Source organism: Pogoniulus pusillus, chromosome 29 (assembly GCF_015220805.1).
Source record: "Pogoniulus pusillus isolate bPogPus1 chromosome 29, bPogPus1.pri, whole genome shotgun sequence".
Classification (NCBI taxonomy): domain Eukaryota; kingdom Metazoa; phylum Chordata; class Aves; order Piciformes; family Lybiidae; genus Pogoniulus; species Pogoniulus pusillus.
The window spans coordinates 9100031-9117687 of record NC_087292.1 but is presented as its reverse complement, the minus strand read 5'-3'; the positions used below and the strand labels follow the sequence as shown (position 1 = coordinate 9117687).

The following is a 17657-nucleotide window of genomic DNA, read 5'->3' as shown; positions in this document are numbered from 1 at the left end:
AGAAAGACCAGTATATCAGGAGAAGAGTCTCATGAGTTGTCTGAGTTTGGGCCTTTCAGCAACATATATAACTTCCCTGCACCAATATTTAGAACTATCTTGTTATCTTTCCCTCTAGTATCATTTAATTAGTTCATGTTACTAAAACGCACATGGATGCTCAGGGAAAAAAGCTGCATATCTGAGTATGAGATGAGTATGTGTATTATTATATCAGGCTGGCATCTGTTGTTGTTCTTCACCCCTAGAAACAATTCTCTATTTGAAAATTTAGGCAAATGCATCCCTGTATCAAGACTGCTCTTTGCCCAGCAGTCTTTTTGAGTCGCTGCCTTGCTGCCTAAAACATGCAAACCAGAACAGAGCGAGCAAAAGAAAAACCCTTACATCCAAAATCAGCGGTGGAGGAAGGAAGAAAATGAATCAAGTGATTAAAACCATAGTTCCACTGGCACCTCTTTGTTCTCAAGCTCAGGAATCTTTAATTGGTGCAGTAAGTGCCCACAGGCAAGTTGTGTTACAAAGCATTTCCTGTTCAAAAGAACATGCAGACTCCATTAGGAGACCACGGGCACCGCCGCCAAGAACTGACACTGCAGGATGGGTACGTGAACACTCTCTCAGTGCCTTGATGGTCAGGGTCCCACCACGGACCAATGCACCAAGACACTGAAGTCCCATTCTAGCAGTTTGCTGGTGGAAGGCATGCCACCTTTGGGAGGCTAAAGCAGTGGAGTGTTATCAGTAGGAAGCGCTCAGTTTTCAGAGGGCGTCAAGTAGTTTTCAATGATAGTTTTGAAATACTGGCAAAGAGTTACTTGAAAAAAAGAACTTGTTCATGCAGTTGGGATCTGAAAGCTTCTAAACCACAATAAAGTCTTTTCCCAGACTTGCTGTCCATTTACTCCATGCTCATGGCATTCCTTAGATGGTCTGAATCACAGACAGCAGACAGCTTTTATAAAGAAGACCATAGACACCCATCTGTTAGAAGACATCTGCCAAAATAGACCATACATTTACTTTTATTCCTTCAATCCACTTTCAGTTTAAAGAAATAACAACAATAACATTTTTCAGTCCAGTGACACTATTCATCCAGTACAGAGACACGGTAATGAACTCAAATAATTCCATGGCAGGAAGAAGCAGACAGACTTTTCCTCAGCTCTTAAAGATGGGTGAAGTGGGGCACAGAGCTTTTAAGTGACTTGCCCCAGCTGATGCAAAAAGTCACTGCTAAAACTGTAATTTGCCTGGGGGATCTCCCAGCTGCATCCATTGCACAGATCTGAGGGTACCAAAGGCACATGAAGCCAGTTGTCCAGGTGTGCAGGAGCTAGGGCAGTGCTGGGCATGCTGTAAGTTGTAAAGACACATGGAGCACTAAAGGGAAGGTTTGGCAGAGCTGCTCTTTCCTTTTTCTTGCCCTTTCACCAGCCTCACTCCTCTTGTACTGTATCTGTCAAGGAATGCTGGCTGCTTTCTAGAAGTGAACAACTGATTACTGGGAAGTAATATGCTACCTGTCACTGAGAACATGTGTGTCTACTAGAAATACCTTCATTTCCTAGGGGAAAGTCTAGACACAGCAAAGCTGCACAGGATGTAAGGAAAACGAATCAGTAGTCTTCCTGCCAGCTAGGGGTAACACCAGGTGTTTTACACAGAAATTCTTTCAGTTCAGTCAAAATAGCAATTGTTTAGACAACAGTTTTAGAATGAGAGTGTAGTAGTTTAGAGACACGAAGCAAGAAAAGGCTTATAACAAAACTGTGCAAAGTGGTTTATCTCCTACACCATTTTGCATTGAAGCAGAGCAGCTCTCTCTGGAAACCTTTAACAAGTTAAGCCTTTGTATAGACACAGCTCTGTTGGTGTGAAAACACTGGGATCAGCACAGCTTATGCCAAGTCAGGGAACCACCACCAGCTGTTCCACTGAAAGGCTTTTGTAAGTGGGATGACTATGTCTGCCTTGGAAGAAGGGTTTCCACCAGCAATGCCATTGCTGCTAAACTGGCTAAGCTTGCAGGGGTAGCTACAGCCTGTATAATCCAAGGGATTTTCACATGGGCATGAGCTGGGCCTGCTCGTTTTGATGCTGACCACCTCAGAATGAGTCCTAGTGTTAGTAACTTCCAGTAAAGATGATGCAATGGGCTCAAGTCCTTTATTAGAGAGGAGCTAAGGAACCTGCAGCTAGGTATGTATTGGTCCTCAGAGCTTATCCTATTATCTCCCCTTTAAAATCAGCATGATGTAATTGAATAAGTGTAGCCATTGAGCTGGCTTATGTCCACATGACAGCTCAAAGCCCTTCCCAATTCTTTGCAGTTTTTTGTATTGATAGCAATTTAAAACTCCCTCTGCAGGTGACTGGAGCAAAGTATGAGAAGTGTTTTGTTTTTTTTTTTTTTCTTTTCTTTTTATCAAGTCTGAACTAAGGAAAAAACCAAAATATTAGAAATATGAACCTTGGTGTTTTGGTCTTTCAAAATCTAAGCAGAAAAAATTATGCAGCGTTGGAGGGTGAGGGGCTGATTGCAGGATTTTGAAACAAATCTCATGATTATTAGAGGCCTGACTCATGAACCCTGAATGCCTGGGTTTGGCATGTTAATGTTAAGAATATGCAAAGGAGGGTAAAGTGTAGAGGCCTTTTCTCCCCTTAAAAAAGGCAATATGGGAGGATTCAGCTCCTTCTGCGCTGGCCAGAGAAAAGCCAGCTTGAGCCATTTTTGAACTGCACTTCTGAAATCTTGTAGGCAGCTGCAGAGAGCCCTGCTGCTTTGAAAAGTTTGGACAACATCTGTTCATTTCTTTAACTATTGTGAAATAAAATGCCTGGCAAGAATAACCATCTTAAAGATACGCAGTCTGTTTATGGTGCAAACTGAAAGCCAGTTATAAAGTCTTCTGCTAGAGAAAAATGCCTGCATTCTCAGCTTCAGTCACACAAGCAAAACCTTGCCAGTTAAGGTCACATCCCACTAGGCAGCATGGATAGTTGCTGGGGGGCTTTTTGTCTTATATAGATCTTTGCTCTCACAAGAATGAAGATCCAGAGGTGATTAATTTAAAACCCATTTTTCTTCCACCAGTTTTTCTTTATGAAAATTGTAGAAGTTGCTGTTATTTATAAACCTGTGGCCATTTTAAAATGCAAACACTGAGGAAGAATCATCTGAATTTCCCATCAAAGTCAGTTTTTTTTATGAGAACTCTAAATTCTGCCCAGCAAAAGCTGATGCAACTTTATCCTCCACTGTCATTTTACAGTGCAGCTTGCCAGTTCCAAGAGACTTCTGTGCTCTCACTTGGACGCAGTATGTTTGTAGAGGAATGTCAGAATTAGACTGGGCAAATATAAAAGAAGACAACCCTGCACTGGCTACAGGAGGTACTAGATGACCTAGCAGGTCATTCCTACTTCTCTGATTCAAACAACAAGCAGCACATTGTAGTCATGCCAGAAGAGTCAGAGATAGGGAAGAAGAGCAGATACTGGGAGACCATAAAGCTCCCTTCCCAGCATATTAGCTCCTAATTTGAACTTTCAGCCAGTCGCTGGCTTTCACACTCTTTCTCCTTCTCATTTTTGTGTTTACCAAGAAGAAACCAGAAGAAGGTAGAAGCCAGCCTAAAATGCATAGACAATGTAGTTGTGTCTGAATCATCACTGCAAGTCCCCATGCTTCAATTTTTGCAAGCACAGCAATCTGGACATACATCCAGCTGTGAATTTCTCAGACAAATCCTCTCTCTGAAGGAGGTCTGCACAAAAAGGCAAAATCCAAGTACTCCAAGCTCAGCAAGCATTCATATTCTCCAGCTTAGCTGTGTTTCTTCTAGAAACACTACAGTGTGGCAATTAAAATATGACTAATGGTGTGATAACAATGACTATGAAAACTTGGGTTTGAGTTGGATTTAAGCAGTGTTAGGTCTAAAACAGTTAAATCTTCAGATGCTGACAACTAGAGTGAAACCACTGAGGATCAAAGGGCTTCTACAGTGATGCCAGTGTGACTCAGCACAGCAACTAATTCACTCACTGAGAAACTGGTCTAATACTCTCTAGCTTCCTGCAGGTTTTCCTAATCTACACAGTTCCCATTTTAATCAAGACACGTCCTTTTGTAGGTTTTTAATTAGGAGACTTTGCACTGCAAAACACAGGCTAAACTCTGCCCTCAGTAGAACAAATGTCATTTCTTTAGAGGGAAATGGTAATTGGACTAGATTTAGTGAGATAAGTATTACTGACTTTTGCCTGTGGATGTTGGAGTGAGTGATAGGTTTGCATCTGAGGGATAATTGTCAGGTGTGGAAGTAGCAGTCAAAGTGAACTGTCCCTTGCTTCCACCCAGCCGTGCACATTTGCACACGGTTCATGGGTGGTGGGAGGATGCTGGCAGTGCAGCAGTCATGTGCCAGACCTCTTGTTGCACCAAAGCAGTGTATGCTGATGACAGAAAACCTTGAGGTCCTGCAGAACTAGTCAGATGACAACAAAGTTTAGTCCTTTTTCAGTGCTTACACATTGACTTTCTCTGCCTTTGTGCAAGGACTCTGAACCTTTGCTTTTAACATGCAAAGAGTAATTTGGGCCAGGCCAAAAGCAGCAGTAAATTAGAGGAGTGTGAGTTTGCAACCAATCCCTCTCATCATCTCTGCCAGGGAGTCTAGTCAAAGGTTCCCAAATTGTGGTGTGGTTTAGTTTGGTTTCTTAATGATGAATGACTTCATCATCCATGAATGAATGAAGTCAAATGTAGGACAAATAGTGAGACACATGAATGACTCTTATGACATTTGCAATGTCTCAATGGGTGCTGGTTTATTTAGGTGGTTTCTAAGTTTCTTTGGAAAGAGTGAGAATGACTAAATGAAGGGGGAGCCACTTCAGAGGTATGGGAGTCAATGGTGAAAGTATTGTGACAGTTAAACCTCCTTGGGTTAAGTATCTGTCATTATGAGCAACACAGCGTTGGTTATTTTTAAGAGCTCAGTTCCAGGACTCAGTAGCCACAAGGCTACAGGAGGCTGGATTAATTACCAGATGTTGCATTCCCTTTATCATCAAATACCTCCTGCTGCTCGTGCTGGGACTTTAGGATTTCCAGTTCTTACCACAGGGCAGCAGGACTGTTCTCCAGAAGTGTCCTGACTTCGAAAGGCAGCTGCCCTTAGATGCGGTGGTGCCCCCAGCTCACCCACAGGCAGTGCCTTCAGACACTGCTTTCCAGGGGAAGGGAACTGCCATGGGCACACAGGGCACTGCTGTACCTGTGCTTTAATCACATTTCATGATTCTGCCAAAGCCACTTGAAAATAAGGCCCAGCATGTCTATAGGTAAATGGTCACCAACCTAGGAACCTGTGCTTAGGACCTGGGGAAGACTCCCAGTTGAAGTTGCTGGATGTGAAGTGATTATAATTGTGTAGAAGTGTTGTTGGCAGACGCTGAAAGTGTTCTGCAAACACTGTCCACTCTAAGCATTGGGCAGATCCAGTGGTGAGGCTGGCTTGGTTTATGCCAGAATTGAAGCAGATTGGAGGGCTTTTAGCAGCTGAGTGTTTTTTGTTCACACTGTGTATAGTGGGTCTTTTCCCCTTAAAATTAGAGTGACTTTTTTGTTGTCCAGTTCCTTCTTCAGTCACGTTGATTTGCTTTGAGTGGGATGCTGTCATCATCTTCTTTGGAAAGCATCTCAAGATACTGAGTTCCAGCAGGCAAACCCTAGGGTGAGATTTTCAGCTAGATAGGCTGGGTTATATGAAAGCTCTTCTTGTGAGGTCATCCTGCAGCTTTATGTCTTTAATTGATATTTTCAGATATGTTTCCTCTTTAAAACAAAGCAAAACAAAATTTTCTTCAGTATAAATTGTATAGGCTATTACTAAAATTAAAAGCACAGAAAGCTACTTTTATGTCTGCTTTAGAAATTAGTATCTGTGGACCTTTGTTTTATACTCTGGGGCAAGGTTGGACATGGCACTTGGTGCCATGGTCTAGCCTTGAGCTCTGTGGTAAAGGGTTGGACTTGATGATCTGTGAGGTCTCTTCCAACCCTGATGATACTATGATACTGTGATTTCATAGCTCTTTTCATCTTCAACAGCAATGCAAGTTTCCAATTTCCAAACATTCAAGCTTTTCTGATAATGCCTTTGGTTTGAATGTAGTGTTAAATGCTCCTCCATGTTTTTATATCATGCAAAAACTCCATCACTGCTTTCAAAAATCACCGCTGAGCTCGAGTGCCTCTGCAGAAGGGCTGAAGGAAACCTCTCCTGCATGTGCACTGCGTTCCAGTGCAGGTCTTGGGGAGCATACTCCAGCCATGCAAATAATCTAGCCCTTAATCACACTTAGAGTGTAATACTCACTAGCATTTCAACAGATTGTGGTCAGTACAGCAAGACATTCATTTCCTCTCCTGTATGCACCGAGAGGTGCACACGGTTGACGGCTGGTTTGCTACAGGAAGCTCCTGCTGCTGCACGCAGGCACCCCGTGCTGAGGCCAGCGCTGCATGGGGGGATCAGAGCCTGAGCAACCAGAGCGATGAGCCCCGGGCAGCATCTCCCCCAGCCTCTGCAGCAAAGGGAACTCACAGGGAGCCACGGGGACCAAAATCTCTCGAGGATTTTTCTTCTCAAGCCGTACTCAGCTGACAGGCAGAGGCACTGGTTATCTGGGGAGTCCCTGCCTGTGGCACCTAGACAAAAATGCTTTGGCAGCGAAAGAAGCGAGGAAATTAGTTTTGTTGTGTGCAGCAAGCAGTGCGAGCCATCACGCCTGCAGAGATGGCAGTTGTTTTGATAGCAAAACAAATTCTATGGAAACCATTGTGAACCCTGGAGCGAGGCTGCCCAGGAGAGTTGGGGAAAGCCGCTTTTGTTTGTTGTGCTTGGCATCATTCTGCTCTGGATGAAGATGCTTTAATTTTGTGGGGAGACCCAAGAGAGCATTCCTCTTTTTCCATACCAGAAAGCCTTCCAAGCTGGCATAAACGTCCCCTCTTTCCAGCTGCTCCTTTCCAAACACACTGTGCCTCCTAAAGATAGTCTTTACAGTGGCTGGGGCTGGTGGAAAACATGAAGCCTGCATGGATTAGCAGAGGAATTCATTTGGGCTGACGAATTGGGTTTCCCTCTATAAACAGCACTAGTGTTTTCATCTTCTGGACAGCACAGCAAACTTCATGTCCTCTTGCTCCTCGCCCTGTCTCTCCTGCGTTGTGAAACGCCTGCATCTAGGCCAGCCATGCTAAAAGACATACTGAGGCCTGCTTGTGGGGGATGGAAAACAGCATGCCTTCAAGGAGGTGTTTTTAACTATCTCCCCTCTCAGACAGGTTTTTTCCAACCCTCAAAAGAAGTGGTGGGGTTATTTTGTTTGGGTTTTTTTTTTTTCCCCAGTTTATTTTTCTTTCCAGGTAAAAAGGAAATGAAAGTAATCCCCTATCCAGTGGTTTAGTGACCTTACAAGCAGCCCACACTGCATACTTTATTTTCATCTTCTTTGCTTAACTTCAGCTACAAAATGCCTATCTTCTGCAGGAGTCAGGGATTCTCCACCCCTACCCCCCCTGGCCTTTGGGCGTGCAGAGGCTGGGTCACAGGAGCACAGCCCAGCACTGCATCACTACTGGGGACCTTTCTACCCCTGCCAGGGAAGCATCTCCCAGCACATCTCTGAAGCTGCTGCTGCAGCAAATATACTTTGGTATCACCTATACTTTCTTCTATTGCTTACTTGGTAAATATAATTATCAGGGGTTATTACTCACACAACGTTGCTGCTGTCATAGCTCAGGAGAGGAAAGACATGTAAAAGCCAATTAGGTGATCAGGCTGAATTTAGAGGTGGTTGCTGACTTTTCAGCAATGGATGATTTTGTTCTTGTCACTGAGTAACTGAGCACAGATTCGGAACTCTCTGGATAAAAACAGGGGACTTGGGATTCAGCTGTCAAATGGAAGAATTATTTAAGTAATAAAGCCCTGCCCCTTAACTGCTTAATTTCCATGTTTTCACATGTGTAACCCACACCCTGTTAAAAGTTTGCTCCTTGAAAAGAAGTCTTGGCAACCCCCAGCTCCTCACATCACTCTGATGGTTTCTCCTGCCTTTTCAAAGCACTCCCAATCCACTTATTCTCCATTGCTAACAGGGGTGTCTGCTTTAGGGCAGGGGAAAAGAAGAGGGAATTACTGCAGCCTTGAGAGAGCCCAGGCAGCTGAAATGGGCACGGGAGAAGCATACTGGAAGGAAAAGGTGCAGGGGTAAAGACATTACCCTCATTTGTGTATAACCCGACCTGTTGCTGAACTGTGACAGGTCTTTTTATAGATAATATAGATTGTACTTGTGCCAGTATGGGAGTTAAAAAAACAGATTCTACAGAAAAGCAGAAAACTTGAAAGCAGATAGCACTACCATAGTGTTTTAGAAGTTTATTGAGTTACAGTGTGCTTATTCTGCTGCATTTCACAGTGTAAGCAGTGCCATGCCTTCAAAAGTCAGGGTCAGGATGATGGCTGCAACTGAGATACTTTCTCTGCCACATGAGTTGATGCAGATACTTATTTCTGATTATCACAGTGAAGTTTAAACACCACTGCCATAGAGTATACAAAGGAGGTTGCCCTAGAGTGCTCCTAAGAGAGAAGGTGCTGGCCAGGTCATGGGCTTCTATGTATAGTTACTTTGAGCAGGCTCACTGGCTGCCAAGACTTTTGCAGCTGGAGCATCAGCCACACTGAACCACGTGAGTTAAACAAAGCCCAGTACATTTCCAAAATACTAACAGCTGGATGCAGATGACATTTCTGAATCAAGAACAACAGAAAAAAAGCCAGGCCAGCCTCCCTTGAGTTGCTCTCTTGTCCCCTTCTGATTCTGCCCCCATGCAGTGGCAGGGCACAAGCAGTTGAAGCAGAAATGCAAGTGGGGGATGTTAATGGGGCTTCTCATGGTAATGAGAAGTGAGATAATGCCCACTGAACACAGTCATCCTCCTGAACCATAAAAACTGCCTGAGTGGTGAGAGGCTGCAGCCCTCTTTATCCTGATCATCCTTTAGATCCCAGCCAAGACCCGCGGTGACCAGACCATCTCTGGAGCCTCTGCTGGCTGTTGCTATTAGCAGTGGTGATTTCCAGCCCAAACAGAAACTGTGATATTATTTTTGGTGTTGACTACAGCCATGTCGAGGGGACCCTCCTGAGAGGGAAGCCCTGTTGTGTGAGACAAGTCAGGGAAGTTGCTCCTACCCCATCCTCAATGCTGACAGGCCCCACAGGGATTTTGTCTGTCCATGAGATATAACCAAATTCTGCTTGATGGGACTGTCCCAGGGTCACTGGTTGCTGTCAGCACAAAACAGGGGAGTTTCCAGTTCTGCGATGCTCCTTGCGTCCTCTCCCAGCACCCACTGTAGTATGAGCCTGCTCTGAAGTCACCAGGGCTTGACCACCCACTTACACTTGAGCACATGTTAACTTCACTGAAAAAGGGGAAAACCTAACCTCTAGGATAGTTTACCTCTTCCCACCAGCAAATTACTTTCATTTTATGTCTCTCGATGTGGCCTTTAGGTAATATCTAGAACATTCCCTCCTCTTTACCAGGCACCTGCCTGATTTGCTGCTGCTGGGCTCAGTGATGCTGTGGCTAGCAGGTGTTTCTAATATAAAGTGTTACACCTGTGCTCACTGCCAGGCTGGCCTGCAGTGCCAAGGAACACCATGGGAGCTGGAGCTGGCTGAGACAGGCTCTGCAGTCTGTGCCACAGCTCACAGCCAAGTCTCTGAGCCTCATAAATCACAGGGGAGCACAGGTTAGGGTGGGCAGCCACCTTGCTGCTTCAGCTGGGTCTCTCTTCATTGTGGCTGCTCTACTGTCCTTCCTCATTGGGCCTGTGGCAAAGCACAGCAGCTGGTGGTAGTCACCCATCAGAGCTGTTCCCATGTCCTACAGAAGAGATTATGGCAGTGCTGTGCAGTGTTGCTCCATGATGATGGTGAATTCACATCATGGTGCTGCACAGACATGCTGAGAGCCTTCTTCATGGTGATGCTTCAAGGAGTGTGCAAGGAGTCAGCATTACCTCTCCATCCATGAGGCAGCCCTTATTAGTATGAAAGCCTTCCCATCTTTACTTGGCATCCCAAAGGATAAACTCCAGTTGCTATTGTAGGACATCCTCTATGGGAGTCCCCAGCACTTGCTCCATTGTTTGCTGGAGAAGCATTTGGTGCAGTCAGGCCATCACCAAGAGGTGATGCATGCTTGTCTCTGGGAATTGTTACAAAGTGGAGAGGTGTCTAATCCACAGTGATTTAGCTGAGAGTTAGCTACCAAACTGGCTTTCAAAATCTGGCCCTGCAGAACGTACCTGGTGGCTTCGTGCAGTTTCGTTGTGCTCTGTTAGCTGGAGCATTTCGTTCATGCTGGCAGTGGCTCCCTTACAAGACTGCTCAGAAAGAGTTACAGTGATCATGGCCTTCAGCTTTGCTACTACTGTGTCTTCCAGCTGTCTGTGGCTAGTTCCCCAACTGCAGGACAAAACAGTATTCCCATTCAATCCACATTCCTAGCCGAGGGGATGGCCTGCCAACTGCTTCTGAATGCGTTCTGTAGTCAGATGAGATCATACCAAACGTAAGCAGGTTGTATCTTTATTTTAGGCAAGAGAGTGTTTTATCATGATGTGATTCCAAAGCCTTCCTTCTTTGGCTGGAATTCACCCAGGAAGCGTAGCAGTTAAATGCAAACTAATGTGTTCAATATGAGCTACAAATGCAGAGTTCATGAGCTGCCTGTGCAAGCTTGTGTATAAAGGAGAACATTGTCATAGATCTGAGGGGAACTGGGGAGTGATCAGGATGGTCTTGCTAGGTACTTGCAGCATGCCCCTGAGACACTGTGATGCACGTAGTCCTTTGCCTCCTGCCTGGGTTGCATGGAGATACACGCAGCTCCCAGACCTCACAGTTGAAAAATTCAGGATGGCTCATCACTAAATTTTGAGAAGAATTCCCTGGGGCAGTCTCTTTGGGTGGTTGTTCCTACATCTTGATCTGGAATTGGGATGGGAGGTCTGCAAATAATTGAGGGCTAATTTCTGAACAAATGTAGGTTATTGCTATTGTGGTGAGGTTGGGAATTGCCCAACCTCAATAGAGCTGGCTGCACTTCAGCTAAAGATAGTCACCTCAACAGCTATTGGACATGGAGCAGCTCAGTTCTAGTTCTGGTAATTTATATACTCCCTTTCCATTTCTTACTGAGAACAAAAGTTTTATTGTTTGTGCCACTGACTCAGATTGAAAGGTTGAAGTCTTTGGACGATGCATGTACCTTTTTCTTATCCTCTCAAGCTATTTGCTGTCAGATGTTCCTGATCTGCAAAGTCAGCTAACTTATCTGCTCCCCTCACAGTCTGGCATGCTTTGTTCTGTTTCTAGGTGTTAGCTCTCTCCTTGAATCATAATGGTCTCTTGATTTATATGTATATTCCATAGTAGTCTATAGTATTTTTATTATTACATTATTTTATGTTAGAAACACTGCACAGATGAGAGCTCCACTGCGGCAGATGCCGATCTGACTCCAAAAGAAAGAAGGCAATTCCTGCCTCAGAGGACTTTCAAAGTGCAGAATAAAAGCAAACAGATGGCTGTGGGCAGACACAGGGTATCTTGTATGTGGCACCTCTTTGACATTGTTATATGTGAACTGTAGCACTCTGTCAATAACCACTTAAATGTGTAATGGTCTGGATTCTTTCCAGCTAACCTGGGACTTGTAATCAGCCCCAAATTTAGGCACTCAGCTGTGCCAGACCCCCATTCACCAAGACCTGCAAACCTCTGTAGCAGTGCCTGTTGCTTTCTGTCACCCTCAGAGGCAGGCCCTGATACCTGGGCTCCTCAAATAGCACTTGTCATTCACTGCCTAATGCAAGAGGGCAAAAAATATGGCTCTAAACATTCACTTGGTGAAGGATGTGGAGATGTGATAAAAAAATAATTGCATGCAAAAGTGATTTCATGTGTTCTGCTGCTCAGTGTTTCTCACCAGGAACAGTGTGCCTACTGCCCATAGCCCTCTGTAAAATAAAGCACATAAGAAACATATGCCTTCTTTGTGTTCCCTGTTCCAGAGTTGTTTGTGAAAGCAGAGTAATTGCAAGCAGAAGGTTATTTGCATGTTTCTTCCAGAAGAGATCTTGGTTTGCCTGACCAAGTTGTTTGTAGGACGGTTAGTTGTGCGTCTTCCCTGTTACCTAGGGACAGTGGTTTTCTGATGGCTGTTTACTCCTGAGAACCAGGCTCAAAATGCAGTTCAGACATGTTTGGAGGGAAACCTAGTTTGTTGGAGAGGCCCAGGTTCTGCAAGAATCCACAAGCCCTCCAGCAGGGACGCTTGCAAAGTTAACAGACAGCAGAAGATAAGATGCCAGAGAATTAGAGCCAGTAAATAGTTCTGTGGATTAATAAGACATAAGCGCCAGTGCTCAGGGGAGGAAAGCAGATTACATTATTGACTGATGATCCCCTGCAAAACTGCCCAAAGGGAAGGGTAATATAGTTTGTTTCCCCTTAATTAAATATTTGTTAAATGGTTTGTTTCCCCTCAATTAAATATTTGTTCTGGTAGTTCTTTTGTGACAGAAATAAAAAAGCAGCAGCATTGCCTATTCTTGTTACTTTCAGCTAATCCTGAACATGCTGTAACTGTTCTTGGGTTCCTACCTCCTAATTATTTCCTGTAAAAAATAGCTTTCTCCCATCCCTTCTCTTTTCTGTTTTTTGAAACACTTCACTGAATGACTCATATCACCTCTTAGTAAATAGGTTAAGCCTAGGAGAATGATGAAACTGCAAAGTGGCATGTGAATAAACAGTGCAATGGCTTATGTGCTTTTCCTGCCAGCAGTTACTATTTTAGAGGCATTGTGGTATGTATCACCAATTTCATTAGCTTTTAAACAAGGTGCAAGCTACTGTAGGAAAAAGTCTTCACCAACCTTGGTTGGTTTTGCTGGTTTTAATCTAAAAGAAGCGTGTGACTGCCAAATGGCACTGCTTATCACAGCAGTTGTGTAGCAAAGTCATAAGGTCCAAACCAGGCACATACAAATAGCAGCAAGAAGCTCTTGCAGAGTTAGGTCGAGTGTTAGGAGTGACAGATTAAGACTAAGGCTCTGTGTTTCTTAACCTTCAGTCTAATATTTCTGTATTGGTTTAGCCAGCTAATGTGGTTTAAGAAAATGAACTCCATCCCTCCTGCTATAAGTTTTTGTATATTTATTTATTATGTGCATATTCTATTTGGGATATTTTACTTGGTCTCATCGCATGTTAACTAAAACTAAATACAAACTTCATCTTTTCTCAGTAACTCACTAACTATCAACTAGAGAGAGCCAACTGCATGACTCAAACATGTGTCCCTTCCCTTGAAATTTCAGCCAAAACTATCTGGCATCAGAGTACTGCCGAATGAAAGTCATATCTAAATATATGTGAGCAGAAAGAAAGGCAGTTTAAAAAAAGACTTTGTTATGGAAAGCTACTACAAACCAAATCCACGGTGGCCTGGAATTCCTCATCACACCCAGGCTGATCTAGTTTTCCACTTCCAAGGTACACTCCCAAAGTGACTGCTGACACTCACAGAAGAACTGCACAAAGTCATCACATCTTGTTGCAGTTCCTTACATGCAGTGACTGAACAGACTTAAAGAGCTTATCTAATAAATAAACACAATATGTATCATTGGCTGAGCAAATTTGGTAATACAGGAGTTTTTGCTTTGCATGCATGTAGTTCCTGGCAGTGTCAGCATTAATGTTCAGTGACAGTCCTTTGTCAAGTAACTCATGAATGAGACTGGCAGCACCTAGCACTGGGTGCCGCCCTGAACACCGTCCTTCAGGTTCACTTTGAGTATGTGCAGGCAGGAAAAGAGTTCTGAAAATGAGATGTAAAGAAACACCACAGTATGATAAGTGTCTGGTCACACTGTAGTCATTCAAGGATTAAGATCCAACTCCTCTAAGGTGGTTTTAACACAGGGGAAACTGAGCCTGCAGATAAGCTCCAAGGGCTTCCCATGGTGGTGTGCTGAAGCAGGTTGGAAGGCACACACTGTTGTGCCTGAAGGTGCTCTTTCCAGACTGCTGTCTCTGGATTCTTCCTCCAGTTTTGTGCCTATCTTAGAATCTTCTGACAGAAAATTGACAACTAAATACTGAAGTCTGTCAGGAAACAGGAAATCACACTCTGGAGCAAGATTTGCTTTTTCTTTTGCTGTTTCCATCAGCAGCACAGGATGAAAAGGCTCATGTGTGTGTGCATCTGTGTCCTGCAAATATCACATAACTCTTGCTTCCTGGTTCATGGAGAAGATGCCTAGAAAACTTAACTCATTGAATTCAGATGGATTCAAACAGAGATCAGATGGATTAAATAACTGAAAATGCTGCAAATGGCACTTGACTCAGCCTCACAATTCCTCTATTCAGCTTACTTCAGGGCAACCTTTGGCACCTGTTTCTCCAGGAGAGTATGTAATTTGTAAGCAATATAATTCAGATTTCATTCTTCTTGCTACAGGGTCTCAATAAACTGGTCTTCCAGGGAATTAAACAACCAGTTAACAGCCAGCTCTTTTCTTAACTGATTAACTGAGTAAAAGTCCTCTGGCCATGGAAGTGTAATGATTTTTTACTAATCACTTACAGGTTCAGGTGCAACTTATTACTGATTTACAAGATTGTAACCATTTCTGTAACAAGCTGAAGCGAAGCATGGCAGAACAAGACAGGCACCCAGCATGCACAGGTGGTAGTACAGGGAGAGTAGCACAGGTTTGACAAGAATCTCCTCTGCAGCACACTGCTCTGTCTCCTTCCCTTGTAGCTACTGACTTTGCTTTATAGCACTGGGGAGGACATGACTGGATAGAAGTGCAGAGTAACACCTTCTGCCTGAGGATAATGCATAGATAAACAAAAGGGTTGTCTGGCTGAAAGAAATTACACAGGCTGCCAGCTGTCTGAGGATAGCAATCCCTGACAGGCCCTGCAGCCAGTGAACAGCATCAGTGCAGCTTCTCACAAGTTGTACCCCAGTGTCTCCCAGGACAAGGCATCCCCAGGGCTGAGGGGTGCTCCTTAGTCTCCTGACTTCAGATGCTATACTGCAGAGTCAAACAGGTCACTGTATCCAAAGTGCTCAATTTCCTGATAGAAATACTGAAGACTCAATTTTTAAAAGCATTAGTGTGGTAATTTAAATTGTTGCCTATTAGGAGTGCCTATGTAAGCTTAGTACTTTATGCCTTTGGTAGATTGAGATTTAAACTCCCTACAGACTTCAGAACATCCCTGCAGGGACTTTTGAAAATGCTGTCTACTACATCCACACATTTTGTATAGGCTCACTCTGTGCAGCTCATCATCACTGACAATGTTTTTCTGTCAGCTAGGCATGTATTATTTAAGTTCCTTGAGTGTGACCTTTACAGCCTTTCTGCATTTTTCAGACCAAAGAAAACCTGTAATAAATCTGATCCTTCAGGGATGCTTTGGACTTGGCCAGGCCATATGGCAAGATGATGTTATAACAGCAGAGGTCCAAGCTCAGGAGTCCCACTATACAGTCTTCTGCTTTAACTGCAAGGTCACGTTTTTCCCTGACAGTTTTAATGCAGCCAGGTTTTATTGGTAGGCTGTTGATCTTTTCTGGAAGCCCACTGACAATAATGAAAGTACTTAGAAAACCCTTAACATTTCTGGGGTAGTATCACAGTCAAATTTGTGTTTTGGGTATTTCCTTCTTGACAGTTTTTGATGTATAGTGCATTTAGGACACAGATTTTTATTTCCTTTTTTTTTTTTTTAGCAGAAGTGCTATCTTCATTTTCTGCTCTTTTCTTACAGGCACACCCAGCTTCCTCTTAAAGATTTTGGGTAGGATAGTACCACAGATACCAATGGTTTAGTTTTTGCACCTCGCTCTGGAGCGATATTGAAGAATAAGGGAAGGGCATTTAAATGTTGTGAGTGAAATCCAGAAATCCCTGTGAATCACAAGCAGTTTAGATATTGATTTCAGTTGGGACAAGCTTTAGCCAAAAAATATGCATTTTATTTAGATTCTGTTTTCCATCAGATATCTGCATTATAATGTTAAATCCATGGAAAGATGCCAGTGGGTTTTGAGCCTATTGAAACCATTAGCAAAAACGTACCATGGGACTTGAATTGCCACTTAGTTTGAGTTCAGTAACTTCTTCCAAGAGCTTGCTTAATTAGTGGAGATGAGCTGATTGCTGTCAGGCTGGATGGCATTGAGGAGGTTTATAGCTTACACAGACTACATAGATTAGGACTAGGACAAGGACAAGGAAGAAAAGTTGCAGAATATATCTATTTGCATTCTTTCAACAAGAAGTAAAACCTTTTTTTGATGTGTAATTACAGTAAAGCTTTACTAAAGCTGAGAACCTCTTAGTAATTATATGTCCCCATTTTCCAAGAAGGAAGGGGAAAAAAAGCCTTTTATTACTTTTCATTTCTAGAACAGCTCCCTACACCCCCATGGTATTTTTCCCCAACTCAGTTTGTTGGGTTTGGGCTCCTTACGCCTGATACACCTAGATTTGTATTTACCAGTCAATTAGTTGCTCTGCTGGCATGTGCAAAGGGTGATTTTCCAGGATGCAGAATATAAAATAGGCTGTGTACTGAGTGCTAGGCTCCAATGTACGATACGTGGCTGAGCAACTTTAGGGAGCCAAGTAAAATATTTCTTTTCTATATATAGTCACCTGAAATCCAGCAGCACTGGATTTCACTTCTGAATCTTGCATTCAAAACCAACTTCATTTTTAAGAAGGACTTTTTCTTCCTTAATGTTGCAATTATTATTTTTTTTTCTAATTTCCAGATGGTTTTGCAGGAGTGCTAAATGCTTTCATGATGAATTAAAAAGAAATCTAAAAGGATCAGATAGAAAAATAACAAACACCTACATCATTTTAAATCTTGCCATTTTAGGAGGAAAAAGAATCTATTTGTGTTTGAAGGGAAGACCAAAACTTGGATCATTTCTTTGCTCGTATCTTTCCTGTTCTTTACAATGAAGGCAAAGTCTAATTTGCATGCCACTGTGGTTAGAGCTCTCATTTAAAAGGGACTGACTTTTGATCTGGCAGAAATGTGTCATGTTTTATTTGGGCCACTAAGATGATAACTGAATTTTGCAAAAGGCAGTGACTAGTCTTTGACCTGACTTACAGGACGCATGGGCCTCCTGTGCCTCTGGTGTCTCAGATCAAATTATCTGTGAGCATTTCATACGTTTTGTGATCAATTCAGGAGTGCAATTTTTTGCATCTTTATTTTTAGATAACGTTAGTTGAGAAAAGAGGGGGAAAAAAGTAAAATCTAGTGCTGGATCTGAGCAAACAGAAAGGTCAGCGGTTAAGTTCTGCCTTATGTACTGTATATGCTGAAATGTCCTTTTAATAAACTGAACCACAAAATGGAAGAGTAGCTGAAAACTGTAACATTTGGCCTTGCAACATAGGTCAAAGGTTACCTTTTTTTTTTTCTCAAAAATGGTTT

General features: G+C 43.2%; 1 protein-coding gene and 1 long non-coding RNA gene across 14 annotated transcripts in view; one reads left to right on the top strand and one right to left on the bottom strand.

The window, feature by feature from the left end:
• Positions 1–17657, bottom strand: part of LOC135188129 (uncharacterized) — a 186681-nt gene that overhangs the window by 2459 nt on the left and 166565 nt on the right. Inside the window, exon 8 of one of the 2 annotated variants that reach the window (XR_010307569.1) lies at positions 16317–16404. The exons of the other annotated variant lie outside the window; for it this stretch is intronic. This is a non-coding gene — a long non-coding RNA (uncharacterized LOC135188129). Of the gene's footprint in view, positions 1–16316; positions 16405–17657 lie in introns of those variants that run through there. 2 annotated transcript variants of the gene reach the window in all.
• Positions 1–17657, top strand: part of NFATC2 (nuclear factor of activated T cells 2) — a 93990-nt gene that overhangs the window by 65931 nt on the left and 10402 nt on the right. The window contains exon 10 of one of the 12 annotated variants that reach the window (XM_064167399.1): positions 16978–17656. The exons of 2 other annotated variants lie outside the window; for them this stretch is intronic. In XM_064167399.1, the coding sequence (XP_064023469.1) occupies positions 16978–17018 (41 nt within the window). In that variant the 3' untranslated portion in view covers positions 17019–17656. 9 more of the 12 variants (XM_064167393.1, XM_064167403.1, XM_064167401.1 and 6 more) reach the window with 9 other exon arrangements.